This window comes from Carassius carassius, chromosome 29 (assembly GCF_963082965.1).
Source record: "Carassius carassius chromosome 29, fCarCar2.1, whole genome shotgun sequence".
Taxonomy (NCBI): domain Eukaryota; kingdom Metazoa; phylum Chordata; class Actinopteri; order Cypriniformes; family Cyprinidae; genus Carassius; species Carassius carassius.
Genome location: NC_081783.1, coordinates 22,732,555 through 22,755,839, shown reverse-complemented (window position 1 = coordinate 22,755,839; position 23,285 = coordinate 22,732,555). Strand labels below are relative to the sequence as shown.

Genomic DNA, 23,285 nt, shown 5'->3' with positions numbered 1-23,285 from the left:
GTGTAAGCTTTTTAGGTTGACTAAAAAACTTTTAATATTTATTTTTAAAACAAATACTTACTGATACTTAATTACCAACTATATTGATAGATATTGCATGGAGTAAATATTTAACTAGCTACCTTCCTTATGTATTGATTCAGCCACATATTCATATTCATGAGTCATTGTCAGTCAGACACATTTTTTCTTCTTCTTCTTTTTTTCTTTTACAGTGTAAGCTTTTTAGTTTGCACAAAGAACTTTTTCTTTCTTTCTTTTATTTTTACAATTATATATATATATATATATATATATATATATATATATATAATTAACAACTTAAGTTATTATATTGTGTTTTGTATATTGTATTATATTGTTATTTTATTTTGTTATGATATGTTATTATACAAACAACTTGTTTTTTTTCCATAACAGATCATATGCAATCCATATTTACTGTATATTTAAATAAATACTAAAGATTATTCTCTTTTTTCAGATTTGCTGTTGTCACATGACAGTTAGCGCACAGTGAATTCTGAAGAACTTGACAAGAAATACATTTCATAATTTTAAAGACAACTGGTAAAAACACAAAAGCATAAAAACATAAACACAAAAACAGAGTGATGTGTTTGTAACTCTTATAGAGTAGATGAACTGCATTCAGAACTACACACCTAAACAAACAAACAAACACATTTTCTTCATAATATAAGCAACTTATCTTTCCCTTATGCAACAACAACAGACATATTTATAAAAGTGATCAGTCACATGTTCTCATTTCTTTTACATTCACTGTTATCATCATCATCATCATCATCATCATCAACATCAACGTCATCAGTAATGTCGAAGATATAAACAGACTCCTTCACTTTCCACTTTCCCTCAGCAGATCCTCATATACTGAAAGCAGACATGTGAATCACCGGCCTGAACTTTCCCTCATAGCTTCCTCTTCTGTTCTTCCTCATCAGTTTCCAATGAATTACACATAAAAACAGATCAGCATAATAAGCACTTTGACTTCATTTGGTGCCAAACAGAGGCATCAAATAAGCATCAAGTAAAAAGAGAGTATACTCATGAGTGAATAGAAATTAAACTTTACATATAGATATGAAGATATTAATGAAAAAAAACTAACAAAAAAACTTCCCCAAATGTTTTTTACAAATTGATTCTTATAAAATGAGAACTTTTTAAGTTCTATATTTCTTTATATTTTTTGTGTCTTAAAAGTGTGTTGAACTTTAGACAAAATATAAATTAAAATATATGCAAATAATAATTTGATAACTTTATGTTGCTTTTAAGACTACATGTTTGCTATTTCATCAGCTGTGTTGCACTTCATAATTGTTTTCCTTAATACATCCAGAAATGTCTATAAAAGGCATTGAATAAGATTTACATTGGCTGCTTTTCATTTGACCCCCATATAAAGACACTATATGAACTATATTACCCCACTATAAAGACACTATAGAAACACTATATGGACTATATTACCCCACTATAAAGACACTATAGAAACACTATATGCACTATATTACCCCACTATAAAGACACTATAGAAACACTATATGGACTATATTACCCCACTATAAAGACACTATAGAAACACTATATGGACTATGTTACCCCACTATAAAGACACTATAGAAACACTATATGGACTATATTACCCCACTATAAAGACACTATAGAAACACTATATGGACTATATTACCCCACTATAAAGACACTATAGAAACACTATATGGACTATATTACCCCACTATAAAAAAACTATAGAAACACTATATGGACTATATTACCCCACTATAAAGACACTATAGAAACACTATATGGACTATATTGCCCCACTATAAAGACACTAAAAAGACACTATATGTACTATATTACCCCACTATAAAGACACTATATGTACTATATTACCCCACTATAAAGACACTATAGAGACACTATATGTAGTATATTACCCCACTATAAAGACACTATATGTACTATATTACCCCACTATAGAGACACTATAGAGACACTATATGTATTATATTACCCCACTATAAAGACACTATAGAGACACTATATGTATTATATTACCCCTCTATAGAGACACTATATGTACTATATTACCCCACTATAGAGACACTAAAAAGACACTATATGTATTATATTACCCCTCTATAGAGACACTATATGTACTATATTACCCCACTATAGAGACACTAAAAAGACACTATATGTACTATATTACCCCACTATAAAGACACTATAGAGACACTATATGTATTATATTACCCCACTATAAAGACACTATAGAGACACTATATGTATTATATTACCCCATAAAGACACTATAGAGACACTATATGTATTATATTACCCCACTATAAAGACACTATATGTACTATATTACCCCACTATAAAGACACTATAGAGACACTATATGTATTATATTACCCCACTATAAAGACACTATATGTACTATATTACCCCACTATAGAGACACTATAGAGACACTATATGTATTATATTACCCCACTATAAAGACACTATATGTACTATATTACCCCACTATAAAAACACTATAAAGACACTATATGTACTATATTACCCCACTATAAAGACACTATAGAGACACTATATGTACTATATTACCCCACTATAAAGACACTATAAAGACACTATATGTACTATATTACCCCACTATAAAGACACTATAGAGACACTATATGTATTATATTACCCCACTATAAAGACACTATATGTACTATATTACCCCACTATAGAGACACTATAGAGACACTATATGTATTATATTACCCCACTATAAAGACACTATATGTACTATATTACCCCACTATAAAGACACTATAAAGACACTATATGTACTATATTACCCCACTATAAAGACACTATAGAGACACTATATGTATTATATTACCCCACTATAAAGACACTATATGTACTATATTACCCCACTATAAAGACACTATAGAGACACTATATGTATTATATTACCCCACTATAGAGACACTATAAAGACACTATATGGGCTATAGAACCCCAATATAAAGACACTATAGAGACACTATATACACTATATTACCCCACTATAAAGACACTATAGAGACACTATATGGACTATATTACCCCACTATAAAGACACTACAGAGACACAATATGCACTATATCACCCCACTATAATGACACTATAGAGACACTATATGCACTATATCACCCCACTATAATGACACTATAGAGACACTATATGGATATAATCAGCAGCATCCTAAGGCTTTAAGGTTTTGTGTACGTGACTCAATAAATCTATATTGATCAACATTACATTGAGAAAAAATGTGACTACCAGCTTATAGCCTACATAAGCATATCTTTATTGATCCAGTCACATACAGTATTTAGTTGAACTCACTGTCAATTGTTTTTAACTTTTTGTTTTGGTCACACAAAGCATTATTGATATGGTAATAATAGGTATTAATAACATTAAGTTAACTTTCTGGCAAGGTTCTCACGCAATTCTGAATGACTAAATGTTTTGCAAGTAATGTTAATAAAAAAGCTCCTTCATAGTTTTCTGGTCTTTATTATTATTATTATTATTATTATTATTATTATTTTATCATCATAAAAAACTCATCATTACATCATACTTTGTTCATGGAATACACACACACACACACACACACACACACACACACACACACACACACACACACACACACACAATTTTAGGGTTACTGTTTAATTGAAACTTCAAAAGTAACATTCCCATAATGTTTGCAAAATGATCAAATGGAATGGTCCATTTACATTCTAAACGATATTTCTGTTAGCTGGGACCTTACTATTCCTGTGCGTTCAAGTTATGTTGGAAAGATCGTATTTGCAAGTTAGACACGCATGAAGGTCACCACAAAGTCATAATTACGACTGGGAACCCCGACCAAAGACCGCACTTGACGTCGAACTTCACAGGAGGACTTAAACGTAACACATAGTGATAGTTCAGCATCAGATTGTATTATCGTCCTCTGACCACTAGTCGTCGCCCTCTAACGCTTTAAAAACACGCAGTGTTTTTGTGTTTGTGTATATGGAGTCTGTCGCCCTCTATCGCCGTGCGCGTGTAACGCGTCAGTTCAGCGCACGTGTGTTTCACACAGCTGGCGTCTCGCCGTTGGCTTTTGCGCACCGCACGAGACGCACCGCACGCAGAACGGAGCGGATTGACCGGTATACGGTCGGAACGGCGCCGCAGGATGAGCGTTTCTCCGAAGGAGCGCTGAAGGAGCGACGCAGCCCGGTTCTGCCGTGAATCAGGTAACGTTAAGGAAAATCCACTGCATGTTCTGACACTAAACAACGGGATCGAGTTCGTATTATTTAGTGTTTTGACCCAATACTGAACCAGTGATGGGATCAGATGTCCAGAAGCCATTGCTCCTGTGTTAGGATCAAACACATGATTCAGTTTTTAGGATGTTCTGATGTGCTTACAGACGAATTAACTTGGAGTTGATGTTGTTTTGTGTTTTTGCACATTGTCTTTGAATTTAGCTCATGATTTGGTGATTTATAGTGGATGCATTTAATGAAAATTTAGTGTACATAACGCTACTTTCTGTAAAAAATATATGCGAGATGCAGTCACCTGAGGTAAATCATAGTGCATTTGATGTTTATTGTACTACTATCAATCTTCAGCATTCTTGTTACCTACTTTGAATGGCTTCAAACTGTTCTGATCGAATAAAGTATCACATGATGGGTAAATTGCTTTATTTGGGTTAATTAAATGAACTGTGTGTAAAACCTGATTTAGATGAACTGCACAGTGACCGTCACATGACAGTCATGTATGCTGTGATTTATTGTGCTCGGATCTTGCTTTCAAAGTTTACATATTTTTAGCAGAATCTGCTATTTTCTTTAAAAAAAAAAAAAAAGACCAACAAGACCATGTTTCTTAGGAGATAAGTGTATATATTTGTGTAAATTCAGTTATTATTTTATCTTGTGGACTATATTTAAACGTTGTATGTGAAATAGTCTACTAAAGTAAGTCCTAAATTTAAAATAAAAAAGCTATTTTTATTGTCATAGATGAGATGTAGAACTAGATAAAAAGAGTTTGAGTTCTAGTTTCTTTATTTCTCACAGACCTTGTGCATGAAATGCTAATCTCAGCATGTTTTATATGTATATATATATATATAACTTATGTAAGTGCTTCATATGTTTGATTTTAGTTTTATAGTGTAATATTGAAGTTGTTTGTTGTGAATCATCAATTAATCTAAATGAATCAAATTGAATCATGAGTAGTTTCTGACAGCAGTTTTTGCAAATCTATTTGACCGATTAGATAAAAAACCATTAAGTGAGTATCCTCTTTAATATGTGTGTGTGTGTGTGTATGTTTGCACATGACCCATGAACTCCATCCACTTCACAGCTGTTGTGTGTGCAAGGTTTATTTTTAGCTGAACGGACGCCTGTTGTGTGTTTTCCGGGTCTTCAGAGCTGCAGTGAGGAGTTTATTGGTTGATTTGTCTAAGTACTGTTTGATTGATTGATTGTGTTTCCAGTAGCGTCAGAGTCAGAAAGATTCAGTCTGAATCAGATACTTTGGGGCTGCATGATTAATTGAAGTAAAATGGAAATTATTAGGAAAATTAAGAAATTAAAGCTGTATTTTACATTATTATTATTATTATTATTAATAAACACTGGATTTTTTTGTTTAAATATTACAAAAGTAAAAAGCAGTTGCTTATTTTGTTTTTCTTTAGTAATTTTTATATTTGATATTTTAGTAGAAGTAGTAGTAGTAATAATAATTATTATTACTATTATTGTATGTATTTTAAATACTAGATTTTATTTTACAGTGAAATATTACAATAGTAAAACATTCTTATTTTTATTTTAGTGATGATCCTGATGTTGATGATTGTTGTTATTATTATTATTATTATTATTATTTTAAATACTAGATTTCATGTTCCAGTGAAATATTACAATAGTAAAAACTGTTTCTTAAATTGATTTTATTTAGTGATTTTTATTGTTATTATTATTTATTATTTGGGTAAAAATCAAGATTGGGATGATAAAAATGGGATGATTTTAAATACTAGATTTTATTTTAAAGTAAAATATTACAATATAAAACAATTTCTTATTTTCTCTTTAGAAATATTTTTATATTAATTTTAGTAGAAGGAATAATAATAATTTGTTGTTTTTATTATTATGATTATTGTTTTTATTTTATTTTTGTAACAACATTGATATATAATCACGAAATTACGGGGTAAAATTGATATTTTTTTAATTTTTAATTACTCTCTTTTAATTGCAATCGCAAGTATCAGAAAAATCATTTGCTTTTCTGTATTAAATTACAAACTGACTCCATTGTGCAAATTAGGGATAATTTATATTCAGTTTCACAATGTTTGAACTTTTGATATTTTAATTGATGGAAGTACAAGACAAATCTACATAGTTTAGCCTCTTTTTTAAGATAAAGCAGCTCATAAATCAAACATGTATGTGTGTTTATTACTGCAACTCTTTCTTTATGTCTTCTAGTGTGTGAATTCATGTTTGTCCATCCGAACATTGAGCTGTTCAGTAACTCAGAGACTCTGAGAGGTGTTTAAGCCTTAATATCACTGCTGCTTAATGAGAAACACAAACACTGGCGTTTGTCAGGAAACTACAGTCCTTTATTTATTCTGTCCTGAGGAGAGGCAGGTTGGCAGCTGTCGTTTGGCGGAGAATGATGGATTGTGGGTAATTTGACTCTGAAATCTTCATCTGTTCAGTGGGGCCTGATTTTGGATGATGTCATCACTCAAATCATTTGCCCTCGAGGTGAACGGAAGGAACCACGACACACACACACACACACACACACACACACACACACAATTAGTGTACATTTTACTTTGAAACAAATTTCACTCATTAAAAAACGGCAAATAACTCACTGAATGATACAGTATTTTATTGTAAAACGTACTCCAATAATCTGAAAAACTTTGTACTGTGTATTTATGTGCAAAGGGCTCCAAAAGTCTGAGGCTGTCAATTTATTTTTAATTTGATATTTTTATAATTGTGGCCAACATGAACCAGAGAAAGCATTTATTTCATCATGAGATTTTCACCCCACTTTCAATCCTTTAACTTCAATGAAAGGTTAGAATTTCTGTGAATTTTTTTAAAAGAAAGATGAAAACGCAGCCGTCCTTTGCTCATATTTACCAAGGGTGGAGGGCACTGTATATATACACACATATGTTTGTTTGTTTTTTCCAGTATAAATATTAAAATTGTTCTTCAATCAAGAGCCATTTACTTCAAATGCCAAATGACTTAATAAAGTCTTGTTTTCTGAAAAATGCGTCAAACTGAAGTGAGTCTATGCTTAGAAACATCTGCTAAAGAGACAAGTATACGCCTGAGCCCATTGGTAGATAAACTCTTTATTTTGATTAATTTCTCAGAAACAAGACTTATAATCTTTAAATCATTTTCCTCCCCGATTAAAAGTGTTCATTTCTAAAAGTTTCCATGTTTTCACTGGAAACGAAGACTGAGCTCTGACTCTGAGTGGGGTCTGTGTGATGTGTCTTTGTGTCGATGCAGCACAGAACAGACATTAATCATTCTGTCGGGCAGGTGGAGAGAGAGGAAGTGAAGCAGAGAGGATCATGGGAGGACAGCAGCTCGTGCGCTGCTCATTCATCATGCAGTGCGTTGTGGGATATGTGAGGTCAGCGTGTGTAGAGCACACGGACGGCTGATGTCTCTCTTTCCCTCTGATAGATTCCCATCAGTGACACCATGAATCTGTTGTTTTATTGTTATCGATGCAAATTATTTTGAAAATATTTTAAACAACTTGGTTGAAGGCTTTTGCCTTTAAATGCCACTCAAAATAGCCTTTACAAGCACAGTTACAAATGTACTGAATACTGAGCAGTATGTACTGCACACTGCCTACTCTTTTTAAAGCCATCAGGATTTAGGGTCGCACAATGTGGGGAAAAAATCCTAACTGCATTTTTGAATTAACTTTTTAACTAAATTATCGAATAAGATTTCCTTTGTATTATTTAATTGTAAAATTACAATGAGTTAAGGCAGTTACAATGAGAATATTTAATAATATTTAAGGCTTTTTTTAAATAACTCAGCTTTCAAATTTTAAACCATCCGAGCTTTTACTCAAGTCCTAAAGCTTCTTTGTAATTCTTCTTTTTCCAAGTTTATGAAGACATTAGGTGTTTTTTATTTATTTATTAATTTTCGGTGATGTGATTTCAGAAACACTTCGAATACCAAACTGGGTTCTCTTTCGCCTCTTCTTTTCGTGCACGTTCTTCTTGGTCTTTTATCTTGAACGTGTAAATTAGCAAGACAACACACGTGCAAATGATAAACTAACTTTATGATGGTTAATTAATTTGTGAATCACATGCATGGTGAACCGTAGAGCCTGGTCCATACTGATCACAGATCAGCTGCGATCCCTTGCACCCCATTCATTATTGTCACTACTGCAATGCTGCATCGCTGATGTTGTCTAGTCAGCAACATTACAGCCGTATGCAACGAAATTCAAACCCAGCAGGTCAGAGGTCACCAAACGTTAACTTTAGCGCTCATCAGAAGAGAAAATACTTTGCTTGTGTGTGTAGTCTCCGAATGCTAGAAGGGAACTTGTAGTGTAGTGTGAGTGCACTATCACATGAGACACTGATGGGGAGTGTGTGTGCTTGTCCCGGTCTCAGAGGTGTCAGACCACACCGTCGTTCTCGGGATCATGTTACATCATCTGACCCGTTACCAGCTCTCAGCCAATCCATGATTTAGGTGAGAGGTCACAGGGCACAGCTCAAATCAGCGGCCGGCGGGTGTGAGGCGATCTGCTGTAACACACATCTCTCTTTTTGCTGTCAGGACAGTCGCTTCTTCTCATTGTATCATCTTGCCTTGGCAACTAGCTAAAACTTAATGAGTGTTTGAAAAAATATTTAAAAATAAATGAGTAATTAATTTTTAATACTTAATTTATATATAACTCCAACTTTTATTTCAAGTGACAAATAAGTTTATTTTGGAAAAGCTAGAAATGATTTGCTCTTGGAGGCATTTCATAGTGAGACATTCAAATGCAGAGAAACGTGAGAAACAGGACACTTGAAAATGTTGCAGAGCTGAGGTTAAACTGTTGTAGTTGCTTGTTTAGACTTTCATGTATAATTGATCTCTTTAAATAATGGATGAGCAGTATTGCAGCACCTTCTCTCTCCAGCATGTACTCACAGCAGACGTTTTGTTTTCGGCATCGTTGCTGTGTTTAGGAAAGATTTGCTCAGTAATGGTTTGAAATTAAAGAGTCTTTTGCTTTTAGGTCATTTTCCATCTCAGTGATTCAGTTTTCAAAACTAAACTGAGGCTACAAAGCAGTTCTACAGCAGAAACGTAGAGCGCTTCGGCTCTTAACGAGGGAGAACTCAATCACGTACAGTCAACACGTGTAATTAAGCGCTGCGTTGGTCTCGACGGGGCTCATTATCTCATATTAAGCAGCACGTCTCTGCTGAGGTCATTTCTGTGCTAAAGCAGGCCCATACGAGCACAGGCCTTGCTTGCTATTTTAAAGTTTTTTTAACTTTGTAATTTTTTTTTTGCTTATCAAGGCTGTACTAATTTTATCGAAAATACAGTAAAAACAATAAAATTCTGAAAATATTATTAACATTTCAATTAACGGTTTTCTATGTGAATATATTTTCAAATGTAATTTTTTACTATTATATAAAGCTGAATTTTCAGTTTCATTACTCCAGTCTACAGTGTCACATGACCCTGATGATTATTAGCACTTCTTATTACCATAATATTAATAATCATATTATAATATGGGTTTTTAAGAATGCCTAGAGAGTATTTAGTAGAAAATAGAAAACTTCTGTAGCATTATAAATGTCTTTACTGCCACTTTTGATCAATTTAATGCAGTTTATATGCAAAACCGATATAAATAATCAAGTTAAGATTTGATCTATAGAATATATTGCTTTACATGAGTGTGCTGTATATGAGAGTAAAGTGTTTTTAAAAAATAAAAAAAACAGGCATGTCATAAAAAAATACAAAAGATTTTTGTCTGGTTATTTATTTTCTGTGGCAAATGAGAGCCATAGATGTACATTTATGTTTAATATATTTAAAAAAGAATGATTTTAGTGATAAGGCCATTGGTAAATTGTGCGAGTTGGTTATCATGTGATGTTGATAATATTAAATAGGTGGATATTGGCAGATTCACGTGTTGCACGGTGCACGATACTTCAAAAGTATCGCGATTCTCAGAAATTAAAAACGTCACGATTCCTAAATTTATTAGTATCGATACTTAAAAGAATGACTGCATTCCAGATTTGTAAGAGACGTATTTTATATTGGTGTGTGCAACGCACGCTTCCAGTGCCTCCCTATGGACGTCTGTTTGTTTTCTCCTTACTTAAGCAGCAAAGAAGCGCTACAGCGAGATGGCTGCATTAGTGGCTTTACTAAAATGATTTGGCTTTACGAAAATGTGTGCATAATCGCATTAAATAGTTTAAATAAGTTGTTCAGATGAACAAAGCACGAGTTTTTCTTGCATAATTAACATTTTAATTGTTTGGTCAGACAGTTCATATATAATATTCACATTAATCGGGGATTAAACGTGGAGTTATGTTCTGTATGCTAAATATGAAAACGAGCATATCTGCACAGCACCTATAACTGCGCTTTGTATCTGCTGATTGCTGATCGAGATTTACATGCTTGGCTCACTGACCCTGTATACTCATTCATTTCTTTCATAAACGAGATGTATCAGGCTGCCGGTCCACGACTGGTAGAAAAAGATTACGCTCATTAAAGCTCACTGGCTGAGTTTTCACCTCTGAAAGAAAAGGTTGCACAACTGACAGAATAAGTTACAATATCTGAGATATTGCTGCTAAATTTTATTTCCTTTTTTTTTTTTACTTGAATGCCATTGCTTAAATTTATATTATTTATCTTTTGACATTTAATCTTCTGAGTTCAGAAACATTGTTTAATATAATCGCTGTTCATATTTTTATTCAAAGTTCAAAGATAAATTTTATATAAATAAAATTTTATATAAATTACTCTTATGTTTCTTATGATAACTGAGATAATGCTGCTAAATTTATTCTCTTTACCTTGAATGTCATTGCTCTAATTTTTTTTTTTTTATATTTTGATAAGTCATATTTTGTTCAAATGTTAAATATATCTGCTGTTCATATGTTCATTTATTAGTGTATTATATGATTAGAATGTTATCCCGGTTTTAAAATAAAGCACAGCAATGATATTTGAGAGTGTATTTTCCCCTTTGAGGAAAAGCATCAAAAAAGTATCGAAATCGCATTTTTTGACTAGGTATCGGTATCGAAACAATAATTTTGGTATCGTAACAACACTACCTGATTAACATATAAGTATATAAATAATGAGTCCTAATCTATTATTAGATTCTAAATTGATTAAAATCATCTGTGTCACAACTGCAAAAGTGATTTGAAGACATGTAACAGTGTAGGTCTGATTGAGGTAAGTGTGTTTATGTGTTGTGTCCTGACTGCTGCTGAATGATTAATGTGCGGGTTTGTGTGTGTGTTGATGTCCGTCTGCTGTCTGTGGGATCAAACTCCATATACAGTCTGTGACTCATTAGTGTGTTTCCCTGAATAATAATTGGGCTTCTTGAGGGAACAGGTCACATGTCATCACTACAGTCAGTGGAAGATCTGACCCACATGACCCGCTATGACATCAAACATCAGCGATCCAAACCTCTCTGTTGTGCTTCGTGAGATTTTATCTTTTCATTTTCCAGTTTTTTTGGTGCATTAATCCGTAAATCAGTCTTGCTGATGAAAGTACAGCATCAGTTGTCTCACAGATCACTGAAACATAACGGCTCAGATGTTTTACAAGGCTAATGTACTGCTGTAAAACTCAAGTTGAGATTTAAGATAAAACCTTAATTAGATTTAAAGGTGAGTGTGTTTTGCCTGTGTTGTTAAGTCGTCATGCTAATGTTACAGAATACCACAGGGGGCTGAGGAATAACAGAAAGACAGTTTATTGAGGCACAAGCAGAGGAGCGGGTAGTGCTGGGTAGAGTGATGTGGAGTATGGCAGTGATGAAGGGATCCGTAGTAACAGGGTAGAGACGTCAAAGGAGGCAGGTGTACCACACACACGCACGGAGATGGCTTAGAGCTTGGTGAGATCGTTGGAGAGAGGTAAGTAGAGATAGAGTTAGTCCTTAGAGTTACCATACAGGTAGGACCTTTTTGTGAACGAGACCTGACGCTGACTGAGTGCATGTGTGTGGTATTTGTAGTGCAGAGGTGATTGGATGATGATGAGGGTCAGGTGGAAGTGCTCAGTATTCAGGTGAGGGCGTGCGTCGTGAATGAGTGGAGGTGGAACCTGGCGTGTTTGTAACAGTACCCCCGTCCCCACGGCCCGCTCCTGAGGGCCGAGGACCCAGACGACGTGGTGGACGTCCTCTTCCTCTGGGAGCTGGCCGGTTAGGATGACTGGAGTGGAAGGAGTTTAGTAAGTTCGGATCCAGGATGTCATTGCGTGGGACCCATGAACGTTCCTCTGGACCATATTCTTCCCAGTCCACTAGGTATTCAAGTTGTCCACCACACAGGATTGATCTGCTCAAGGATGGTGAATGGGCCAATGAATCGGGGACTTAGCTTGCGGCAGGGCAGGCGCAGGCGGATGTCCCAGGTGGACAGCCATACCTTCTGACCGGGTTGGTAAGTAGGGGCCTCGGATCGGCGAAGGTCGGCTGTCATTCTGCGCCAGCGTAGGGCCCACTGGAGTTGGTGGTGGGCCGCGTCCCAGACCCTCTCGCTCTCCTGGAACCAGTAGTCGATGGCGGGGACATCCGAGGGTTCATCTGACCAGGGGAAGAGTGGAGGTTGGTAGCCGAGTATGCACTGGATTGGAGTGAGTATGGAGATAGGTTGTCGCGGGAGTTCTGTGCGTACTCGGCCCACCCTAGAAACTGGTTCCTGGAGTTCTGGTGGCCGTGACAGAAGGTACGGAGGAAGCGTCCAATCTCCTGAACCTTCCTCTCCGTCTGCCCATTAGGCTGGGGATGGTATCCGGAGGACAGACTGATGGCCACACCTAGGAGTGAATGGAATGACTTCCATACCCAGAAGATGAACTGAGGACCTCTGTCTGAGACTATGTCTTCTGGGATGCCGAAGTACCTGAAGACATGGTTAAATAACTCGGCCATTTCCATGGCCATGGGCAGACCTTTCAGGGGGAGAAGACAACATGACTTAGAAAATCTATCCACTATGACAAGAATGCAGGTATTATTATCTGAAGGAGGAAGATCAGTAATAAAATCCACCCCTAGATGTGACCACGGGCGATTAGGAATGGACAGAGGATGGAGCTTGCCTGATGGAAGATGGCGTGCGCTTTTGGAGACGGCGCAGTCTGTACATCTGTTCACGTACCTTCTGACATCCGAGGCCATGTTGGGCCACCAGAAGCGTTCCCTTAGCAACGAGAGGATTTCATTGACCCCCGGGTGACCAGTGCCAAGGGATGTGTGAGCGGAGTGAATGAGTGGAGTGCGCTGTGTCCTGGGGATGTACTGGTGTCCCGGTGTGCAACCCGGCGGGGTGTTGGTAGCAGGATCGGTTGGAGGAAGGGTCTCGGCAGACCAGGTAATGGGGCTGATGATGACCTTTTCTGGGAGAATGGTTTCGGGTTCCTCGAGATTTTCTTTGGGGGCGTGACACCGGGAGAGGGCGTCAGCCTTCACGTTCTTTGCCCCTGGGCGATACGAGATGGTAAAGTGGAAGCGGGTGAAGAATAGTGCCCAGCGGGCTTGTCTCGGATTTAACTTCTTGGCGACCTGAAGATACTCTAGATTCTTGTGGTCCGTGAGAACCAGAAAGGGGTGTTGGCTCCCTCCAGCCAATGTCTCCATTCTTCCAGGGCCAACTTGATGGCCAATAGCTCACGGTTGCCGATGTCATAGTTGACCTCCGCCGGGTTGAGCTTCCGGGAGAAGGCGGCGCATGGGTGGAGGCGACTGGGATTCCCCTGCTGCTGAGATAAGACCGCTCCCACTCCGGTAGTAGAGGTGTCGACTTCAACGACAAAGGGTCGGTCGGGGTCAGGATGGACCAGGAGTGGAGCGGTCGTAAATGCCTTCTTGAGGGCATTGAAGGCCTCTGTGGCGGCTGGAGTCCAAGAGAGTGATTTAGGTTTATTTTGGAGGAGACTAGTGAGAGGGCTGGTGATGGCACTGTAGTTCTGGATGAACCATCTGTAGAAATTGGCAAAGCCAAGTAATCATTGGAGTTCTTTGATGGTGGTAGGAGTGAGCCAATTCCTTACGGCATTCACCTTCCCCTCGTCCATCCGGATGCCACTGCTGTTGATGTTGTAACCAAAGAACTGCACTGAGGGCTGATGGAAGGAGCATTACTCGGCCTTGAGGTAGAGCTGAAAGGCCCTTAGGCGTTGCAGGACCTCCGCCACGTGGCGACGATGTTCCGCTAGGCTCCGGGAGTATATGTGGATATCATCAATGTAGACGAGGACGAACTTATGGAGGAACTCCCGGAGCACCTCACGGATAAAATCCTGGAAGACTGAGTGGGTGTTAACAAGTCCATACGGCATCACATAGTACTCATAGTGGCCAGTAGGGGTTATGAAGGCAGTTTTCCACTCGTCCCCCTCTTGTATCCGGATGAGGTTGTAGGCGCTGCGGAGGTCCAACTTGGTGAAGACAGTGGCACCACGGAGATGTTCCAGGGCAGCTGGGACAAGGGGAAGTGGATATCGGAATTTGACGGTTATGTTGTTAAGAGCCTGATAATCGATACAGGGTCGTAACTCGAGGTTCCAATCCCTGACGGTAAGTAGTCAGCAAGGCCTGTTCCTTCCATCCACTGGAGGCCGCTAGAGTCCTGAACTGAAGAGCATATTCACTGACAGACATTTTTCCCTGTTTAAGGTAATACAGCTTCTCACCAATTGACGAGTCCCAAGCTGGTCTGCCAAAAACTTCTCGGAAATGGTCGATGAAGCTGCAATAAGACTGGATAACTGGGTTATTCTGAGTCCAAATTGAATCTGCCCACAGAAGTTCTTTACCTTGCAGTTGAGAAATTACGAATGCTACCTTGGATCTCTCGGTTGGGTATAAGTGCGGTTGCATCTCCAGGACCAGCGAGCATTGAAGGAGAAAACCGCTGCAATCCTCCGCCGAACCAGAGTAGGGCACCGGCCTGGCCATGGGACTGGCGTGCACGGCAGGTGAGGAAGTGCTGGCGTCATTGGCGGAAGTGCTCGCTGGTATTGGGGATGTGGGTAGAGTGGTGAGTGTCCTACGTAGTGCATCGACCAGGTCTTGAAAGGATCCGTGAGGCCCATGCTTGTGCAAATCGGTGTTGGTCCGGTCTTCTGTTACAGAATACCACAGGAGGCTGAGGAATAACAGAAAGACAGTTTATTGAGGCACAAGCAGAGGAGCGGGTAGTGCTGGGTAGAGTGATGTGGAGTATGGCAGTGATAAAGGGATCCGTAGTAGCAGGGTAGAGACGTCAAAGGAGGGAGGTGTACCACACACATGCACAGAGATGGCTTGGAGCTTGGGCAGATCGTTGGAGAGAGGTAAGTAGAGATAGAGTTAGTCCTTAGAGTTAGCATACAGGTAAGACCTTGTTGCGAACGAGACCGGACGCTGACTGAGTGCGTGTGTGTGGTATTTGTAGTGCAGAGGTGATTGGATGATGATGAGGGTCAGGTGGAAGTGACCCCCCACCTGATTCCAATAGGAATTTTGAATGTGAGGAAGATTAATTTGTAGTGAAAATTAGTAAAAATAGAAATCTATTAACAGAAATCTATTAAAAGTAATAGATAGATAGATAGATAGATAGTTAAATATGATATTATACGTTATAGTCATAGATAAATGTATAGATAGTTAAAGATGATATTATATGTTATAGTTATAGATAGATAAATGTATAGATAGAGTTAAAGACGATATTATATGTTATAGTTATATTGACGTCTTAGCGTGGCAGAAACATTAATTAAGTGATTACATGAGAAAGATTACGGATTGTAAAGTTGTACTCTTTCTATTATCTTACCTTAACTTTCCCTGTTTAGTCATGTTTATTTTGTGCTGAGGCTGGTATTAATGTGGAGAAGATCATTAGTTCACGTGCACTTTGTGCTGCCGTGTCTGTTGAACTGAGACGCTACAGCGATATGTCACGCTATTAAACAGTGTCAAAATACTTTGTTTCATAAAAGCACAAAAGCACAAAGCTTATTGCAATTTATTGAATGGGAGGTGCCCTAGAAACAGGCTAGACTAATCGATTCTTGGGATTTAAGCATCAATATAATTGCAAAGGAGATGGGCTGCACTGCATGAAGCAAATGGTGGTCACACCAGATATTGACTGGTTTTTGGACCCCCCAGTACAGTAAAACTGCACATTTTAGAGTGGCCTTTTATTGTGGCCAGCCTAAGGCACACCTGTGCAATAATCATGCAGTCTAATCAGCATCATGATATGTCACACCTGTGAGGTGGATGGATTATCTCGGCAAAGGAGAAGTGCTCACTTACACAGATTTAGACAGATTTGTGAACGATATTTGAGAGAAATAGGCATTTTGTGTACATAGAAAAAGTCTTAGATTTTTGAGTTCAGCTCATGAAAAATGAGGGCAAAAACAAAAGTGTTGTTTTTATAATTTTGTTCATTGTAGTTACAAATGTAGCTCAGTTAGATTGATTCATTTCATGGAATGCATTGCCTATGTTGAATTCTTTTCAACTTCCTGTGTGTTGTAGCCAATTCAGTTCTGAATCTTTTATACAAACAAACTCTGTATCTGTTATGAAGATGGTCACATTTTGATAGTTTCACATTCTTTTTCAGATAAATTCACGTTCTTTCCACCATCACATCATATTTTGATCTGCTAGCCTGCATGACCAAAGCAAGAACTCAGTATAGAAGTAAGAATCAAATTCACACAGTGTCACACCTGCACAGAGCAACTGAAGTGATTATTGAGTTGAGGTTTAAGTGCTTTTAAAGTGTTGATTGCAATTGCTGCTAAATGCTTCGCTGAATGTGCCGCTCGCTCCCGCGTGTCATTGTGTTCAGCGCAAACCCACAAACCACAGAGCTGCCAAAAGTGATAAATGAGCGGCCGCTCTGCCCTTCAGGTCTCTATTGGCCGTCTCAAGGGGATTCTGCATGGTTTGTTCCTCTTGCATATCCAATAACATAAACACGCTTGTGTTGGTAGGTTTGTCTGGGTCGATGGGGTTGAGTTAAGAGTGTGAGGGGTGTCGTACATGGCCTGAGGTGTTACTGTTCATTTTCTCATCATGCATCTGTCACTCATGATTGTGTTTCCCGCTGATGTCTGATAACCTCGCGCTCTTGAGCTTCTCTCGGGGGTCCTTCTTCAATCATTTACCCACCCCTGACTTCATGATAAAAGTATTTTATGTTCTGAATCTGTCACAGTCAGAATTAGGTTATGAGGCAGAATATGAGCCACAGAAATGTTGGTGTGTTTGCAGAAGAAAAGATTCATCCATTTCATATTTAATAGGAAGAGAGAGAAGAATTGAGATGTTGCCGGATAATAGGAAATGAAAACACATGTTAATGAAATTGGCTTGTGTGGATCGAGTTTTAGAATCTGCTGAGATAATTCTAGAATCATAGTTCTCAAGAGATCTAGAATTTAGAATTTTTTTGACTTCTTATCAGGGATTTTAGGACATTGTCCACATTGCATGAAAATGAGCACAAATCATTCCCAGATTTTTGATTCGTCAAGATTAATCAAGGGTTTCCCTTACAATTTGAAGGTCCTGTTAATTTACAGTTTTTCTCAGTCGCTTTGGTACATTTCTCGAATCACTCTTGAGATTTGCAAAACAGTAAGTGCATTTCTCAAAACAACTCGTACAAAGAGCAAAACACAATGGATTACCTGTAAAAGTCTCTTGCTCAAAATCCTTAGTTCGTCTCTCAAAAATAAATATCTGTGTCAATGAACATGTCAGTGCCATCAGAATGACAAGTCCTTGTGTCATAGTTTATGGATAAGATAATAATGTTGTCAAAATAACAGTGTACTCTAGAGGGATGTTCTAATGTAAATTATGGAATAATAACTGTTTTGGATGACAGTTACTGTATTGAACAGTATGCCATATGCTTATGTATGCCATATATCCATTTCAAAAGTACAAATTTACACATTACTGTATGTGGGATATTGACTGAAAGAGACTGGATTCCCACTTATACTTTTACTAGTGGTCTGGCCAAAAGAATTTATAAAAAAACCTTTACAATGTCATTGTGATATAGAAAAGGAAAAAGAAATATGGCCACAAAGATGAAAATAAGTCCATTTTCAGAATTCTTAACTCTTGTGTTGTCCTCTATCTATACAGTATAAGCTTTCCAACTGAAGATTCATGAGATGAACCTTTGAGCTATTTCAGAGAAATCATTGGTTTATCATCTACATTGTCTTCATTAGTAAAGATTCACTTGCACAATTCATGCCAAATTTACAAAAAGTCTAATAATGATGTGTAAAAATACAAATTAAAAACTGTGCTTGGCAGTTTATGACAACTAGATTAACCATTTTGCATTTAATGACTTATACCATGAACTAGAAACTTTTGAGGGGTAAGACTATTGCACAGAAAACTATATAATACATTTTGAGCAACATGACATTAGCAACTGATAATGTAGGAAACTGCAGATAATGTGTGTAATCAATTGCATGAATGTACAAAAGCAATCGCAACTTGTTCAAAAGAATGAGAAACTGGTTTTATGATGTGTATAAATGACTAGTTAATGTGGAGGTTGTACAAGTAGTTTTGAGAATTACATTTCTGATTTGAGAAATGCACCAAAGTGACTGAGAAAAACTGTAATGTAATTTTTTTATAATCATTTTATATTTTTTCTGTACTGTAATTTGGCTCCAAATCGCAGGTCAAAATTGTAATTTTGATCCCCCTCTACAAAATACTCCATAAATATTCATCAATGACATTTAATATTTTGGATATCTTCTTTATTTGTATATTTATTTCAACAGAAAAAATTATTGTAAATCAATTTTAGATGTGAACCTCTGGTTGAGTTGAAACGAAACAACCAATTCCAGGTGTGCAGGCTGACTTTTTGGTCTAAAATTACTTAAAGTTTTATAACTTAAAGTTAAGGCCAGTCTCAAAGCATAAGGTCACATTGTTTAAATAGATTTATGCTACCTGACCTTGGAATTACAGTAGAATTTTCATTTGGAACTCTAAAATTCTTAAAATGAATTTCCATTGTGAGTTCCTGAGATTTGAAAGGAGTTCTAGAATTTCTGCTCAGGTTTCCAGGCCTCCATTCTTTGTCTCTGTTTCCACGGAGAGCGAGTGGTTGCTACAGTGCGTGGTTTCTTGGTGTCAGCGCAGGGCTTCTTGAGGATTCGCTGTGACCCCGAGGGTTCGGCTGGCCCCTTTCACAATGGGTCGACCCGTTACAGAGTCCCAGCACTGCTTTTGTTGGCACACTCATATATCAAACGCATTCTCCTGCCAGCAGCTCTAACAATGCTTCTCGAGGGTCGTTTCTGTCCTCAAACGCTCACATGCTCGCATCAAAGACCAAGTTCTGCGATTTCGACACATACAAGTGCTGTGAAATAAGAACAAACCCCCTCCTTAGTGTCACCAAATAACTTTTGCACTCGTTCTCTTTCCTTCTGTCTGTCTGCATGTGCAGCAGGGCTGGCGAAAATCATAGTTTAACTATATAATTTACATTAAAATGCTTATTTTACTTTTCATAATCAGTTATTCCGGGAGAATGCAGGGTTTTATATATATATATATATATATATATATATATATATATATATATATGTGTGTGTGTGTGTGTGTGTGTGTGTGTGTGTGTGTGTGTGACCCTGGAGAACAAAATCAGTCTTAAGTCACTGGGGTATATTTGTAGCAATAACCAAAAATACATTGTATGGGTCAAAATTATCGATTTTTCTTTTATGCCAAAAGTCATTAGGATATTAATTAAAGATCATGTTACATGAAGATATTTTGTAAATTTCCTACCGTAATTATATCAAAACTTAATTTTTGATTAGTAATATGCATTGCTAAGAATTCATTTGGACAACTTCAAAGGTGATTTTCTCAGTATTTAAATTTTTATGCTCCTTCAGATTCCAGATTTTCAGATAGTTGTATCTCGGGTAATATTGTCTGATCCTAATAAAACATACATCAATGGAAAACTTATCTATTCATGATGTGTTTGTATGTATTTTAAGAAAAAATACATATTTTTTCTTATTTTTTACAGTCAAATATTACAAAAGTAATTTATTTGTAATATTTAATTGATTAATAATAATAATAATTATATATTTAACTAATTATTTTGCATATCTGTCTATTTTGGAGACTGCTAATGCATACTAGTGACCACAGTATTTGTTTTCATCATCTCTCTTTAGTTTTACCTTCTTTGTGAATTCATGGATGAATCTGATGTGTATTTTTACACAGGCAGAAAATCAGGACACAATTTCACGGCTCTGTTGCAGCACTTCTCATTCAAAGACGCTGTGAAATCTATGCAAATTCAGCCCAAATAGTTCCTGAAACCCTATGAGAACAAACCCGTCGGCCCACAGTGACCCATCAGCATCCAGAGCCGCTGCACTCCTGCTGCGTGTGTCTGAACGCACCGCTGAAAATCCTCTTCATCACATAAATACAAAAACTGCTCTGTGTGTGTGTGTGTGTTTCACTCTCAACTACACACACTCTTTTGATTTATTGTCTTGCAAGAAAAATCTGTGAGGACATGAAAACAAATTGTTAAAAAATGAAAATATTTTATTCAGAAGTTTTTTTTTTTTTTGGTCTGTTTCATATATTGATAATCAGTTTGTCATTTTAAAACCAAGGCATGTCATTAATATTTGTCATACTATAATATTGATAAATTATTCAGTTTGGTTTAATTTATATACATATATCTGACCACAGAGTGCTGCAATTGACCAATCACAATTAAGTATTCAATAAAAGTGTAAATAAATATAAATTGAATAGACTTTTATGCTTTTTCCAATTCAGGCCTGCATGTTTTTTTTTGTGTTTTTGGGGGGTGATGGGGGGGGGGGTTGTTCAAATTGTTGTTGTTAAAAACAAGTATTTAACAACAACAACCATGATAATATTAATAATAACATATTTAACTGTAAAGTACAATTATTCTAAAAAATACTGTTATTTTAATTATTATTAAAATTAAACAAAATAAAAATATATTGTAATATTCACTGTAAAAAACACTATTATTATTATTATTATATACATTTTGATTCTCCCTTGTAAATGTTTTTTTTTTTTTACTTTCATATTTATGTCTTTCAGGTGTGCTGGTGACCACTGGGATACTGTAGTGATGATTATCAGTCAGTCACAGCAGAGCCGGCCCCACGCAACAGTTCGTGACCAATCAAAAGTGGACAAGAGGGTGGTGTCAGTTTGATTGACAGACGAGACATCCACTCAAATTCGGAGCCCCGTCCCCTCCCTTCAGCTCAGCGATGGTCACATAGAAGCACAGACACATTTCTGTTGCACTAATTTTACATCCCAATCATGTAGACTGAACTGTATCCATCGATTTTCCTTCTTTCAGCTGTTTGTTTGTATTTGTTTGTGTGATGCTCGGCGTGCTCCGCCTGCGCCGTCTCGTTCGCCAGGTGCCGCTACAGACCAGCTTCATCTTCCTCTTCATCCTGTGCATCCTCAGCGTCTTCCTCTCTTCCTACTTCCTGTTCATCGTTAAACGAGAGCTGGAACCATCACTCACAGTAGGACGTGCGGCCGATGACCTCTACGTGACCCCATCTCGGCCCCTCCTCTTCCTGTCTGGAGCGGGCGGGACGTTGTCGTCTGATGGCTCTCGGACGGATCCGGTCGTGCTGGTGTTCGTGGAGAGTCCGTACTCGCAGCTCGGACAAGAGATCGTTGCCATCCTGGAGTCAGCGAGGTTTCACTACCAGATGGAAATCTCTCCTGGAAAAGGAGACATGCCCACATTAATGGACGGAAAGCGGGGCCGCTTTGTGCTTATTGTGTATGAAAACATCCTGAAGTATGTGAACATGGACGCCTGGAACAGGGATTTACTGGACAGATACTGTATCGAGTTTGGAGTGGGAATGATTGGCTTCTTTAAGGTGAGCGCCTCTATATCACTCCTTCAGCTCTGAGTCTGAATTACCAACTTCTTTCTGGGAAAGGTACACTGCCATAAGCAGTGAGGTTTGTAATACCTGGAGAAAGTGATCCAGTAGTCTCAAAGCTTCTTGATTATGTTGACATTACAGACAGCAGACAGGGCAAATATGCCACCTCACAGTCACCCAGTCGCCCTGCTGTGAGGGCTCTATGAACGGAACCGAACAATGTACAGGACGCCCTGAGCAGTGCAAACAACAATAGCAGTAGAAGCCATTACTCCCCGTGATTGATGAATGATTCAGACTTACCGCCGTTGTTTGATGAGCTTGTGAAAAACGGAGTGAGAGAGAAAAGAAAACGTTAATAGATGTGAACAGAAACGTAAATGGAAACAATCACACTGCACTCGTGGTTTAAGTTTAAAGTGAATTATCAAATTAGCCAGATTAGATTGATAGATAATATCAGAAATATGCTGGGAATTAAGTTATATTTTATCACTTTAAATAACAGAACGTGATAGTAAGATAGAGATTCAACAGAAAAGTGAAGCTACACGGAGCTACAATCACAAACCACTCAGCAGCTCGGCAACAAGAATCGGCCTTTTTACTTTTTTTTTTTTTTTTTTTTTTTTTGAGACTTGTCAATTTTAACATTTATTAGACTTTAGACTTCAATTATTAGACCTTAACATGTATTAGACTTATAACTTCTCATTTAAATGAACTTAAAACAATCTTTGCGTAAACCCATTATAATCAATGTCATATTTACCTGTGCCCTTCAGGAGAAATACACA

At 37.3% G+C, this 23,285-nt stretch overlaps 1 protein-coding gene across 1 annotated transcript in view; it reads left to right on the top strand.

Moving 5' to 3' along the window:
* Nucleotides 1-4,139: 4,139 nt before the first annotated feature.
* ndst1a (N-deacetylase/N-sulfotransferase (heparan glucosaminyl) 1a) overlaps nt 4,140-23,285 on the top strand; it is a 31,584-nt gene continuing 12,438 nt past the window's right edge. Inside the window, exons 1-2 of the mRNA XM_059516361.1 lie at nt 4,140-4,344; nt 21,665-22,479. Of these exons, the coding sequence (XP_059372344.1) occupies nt 21,961-22,479 (519 nt within the window). The 5' untranslated portion in view covers nt 4,140-4,344; nt 21,665-21,960. The remainder of the gene's footprint in view (nt 4,345-21,664; nt 22,480-23,285) is intronic.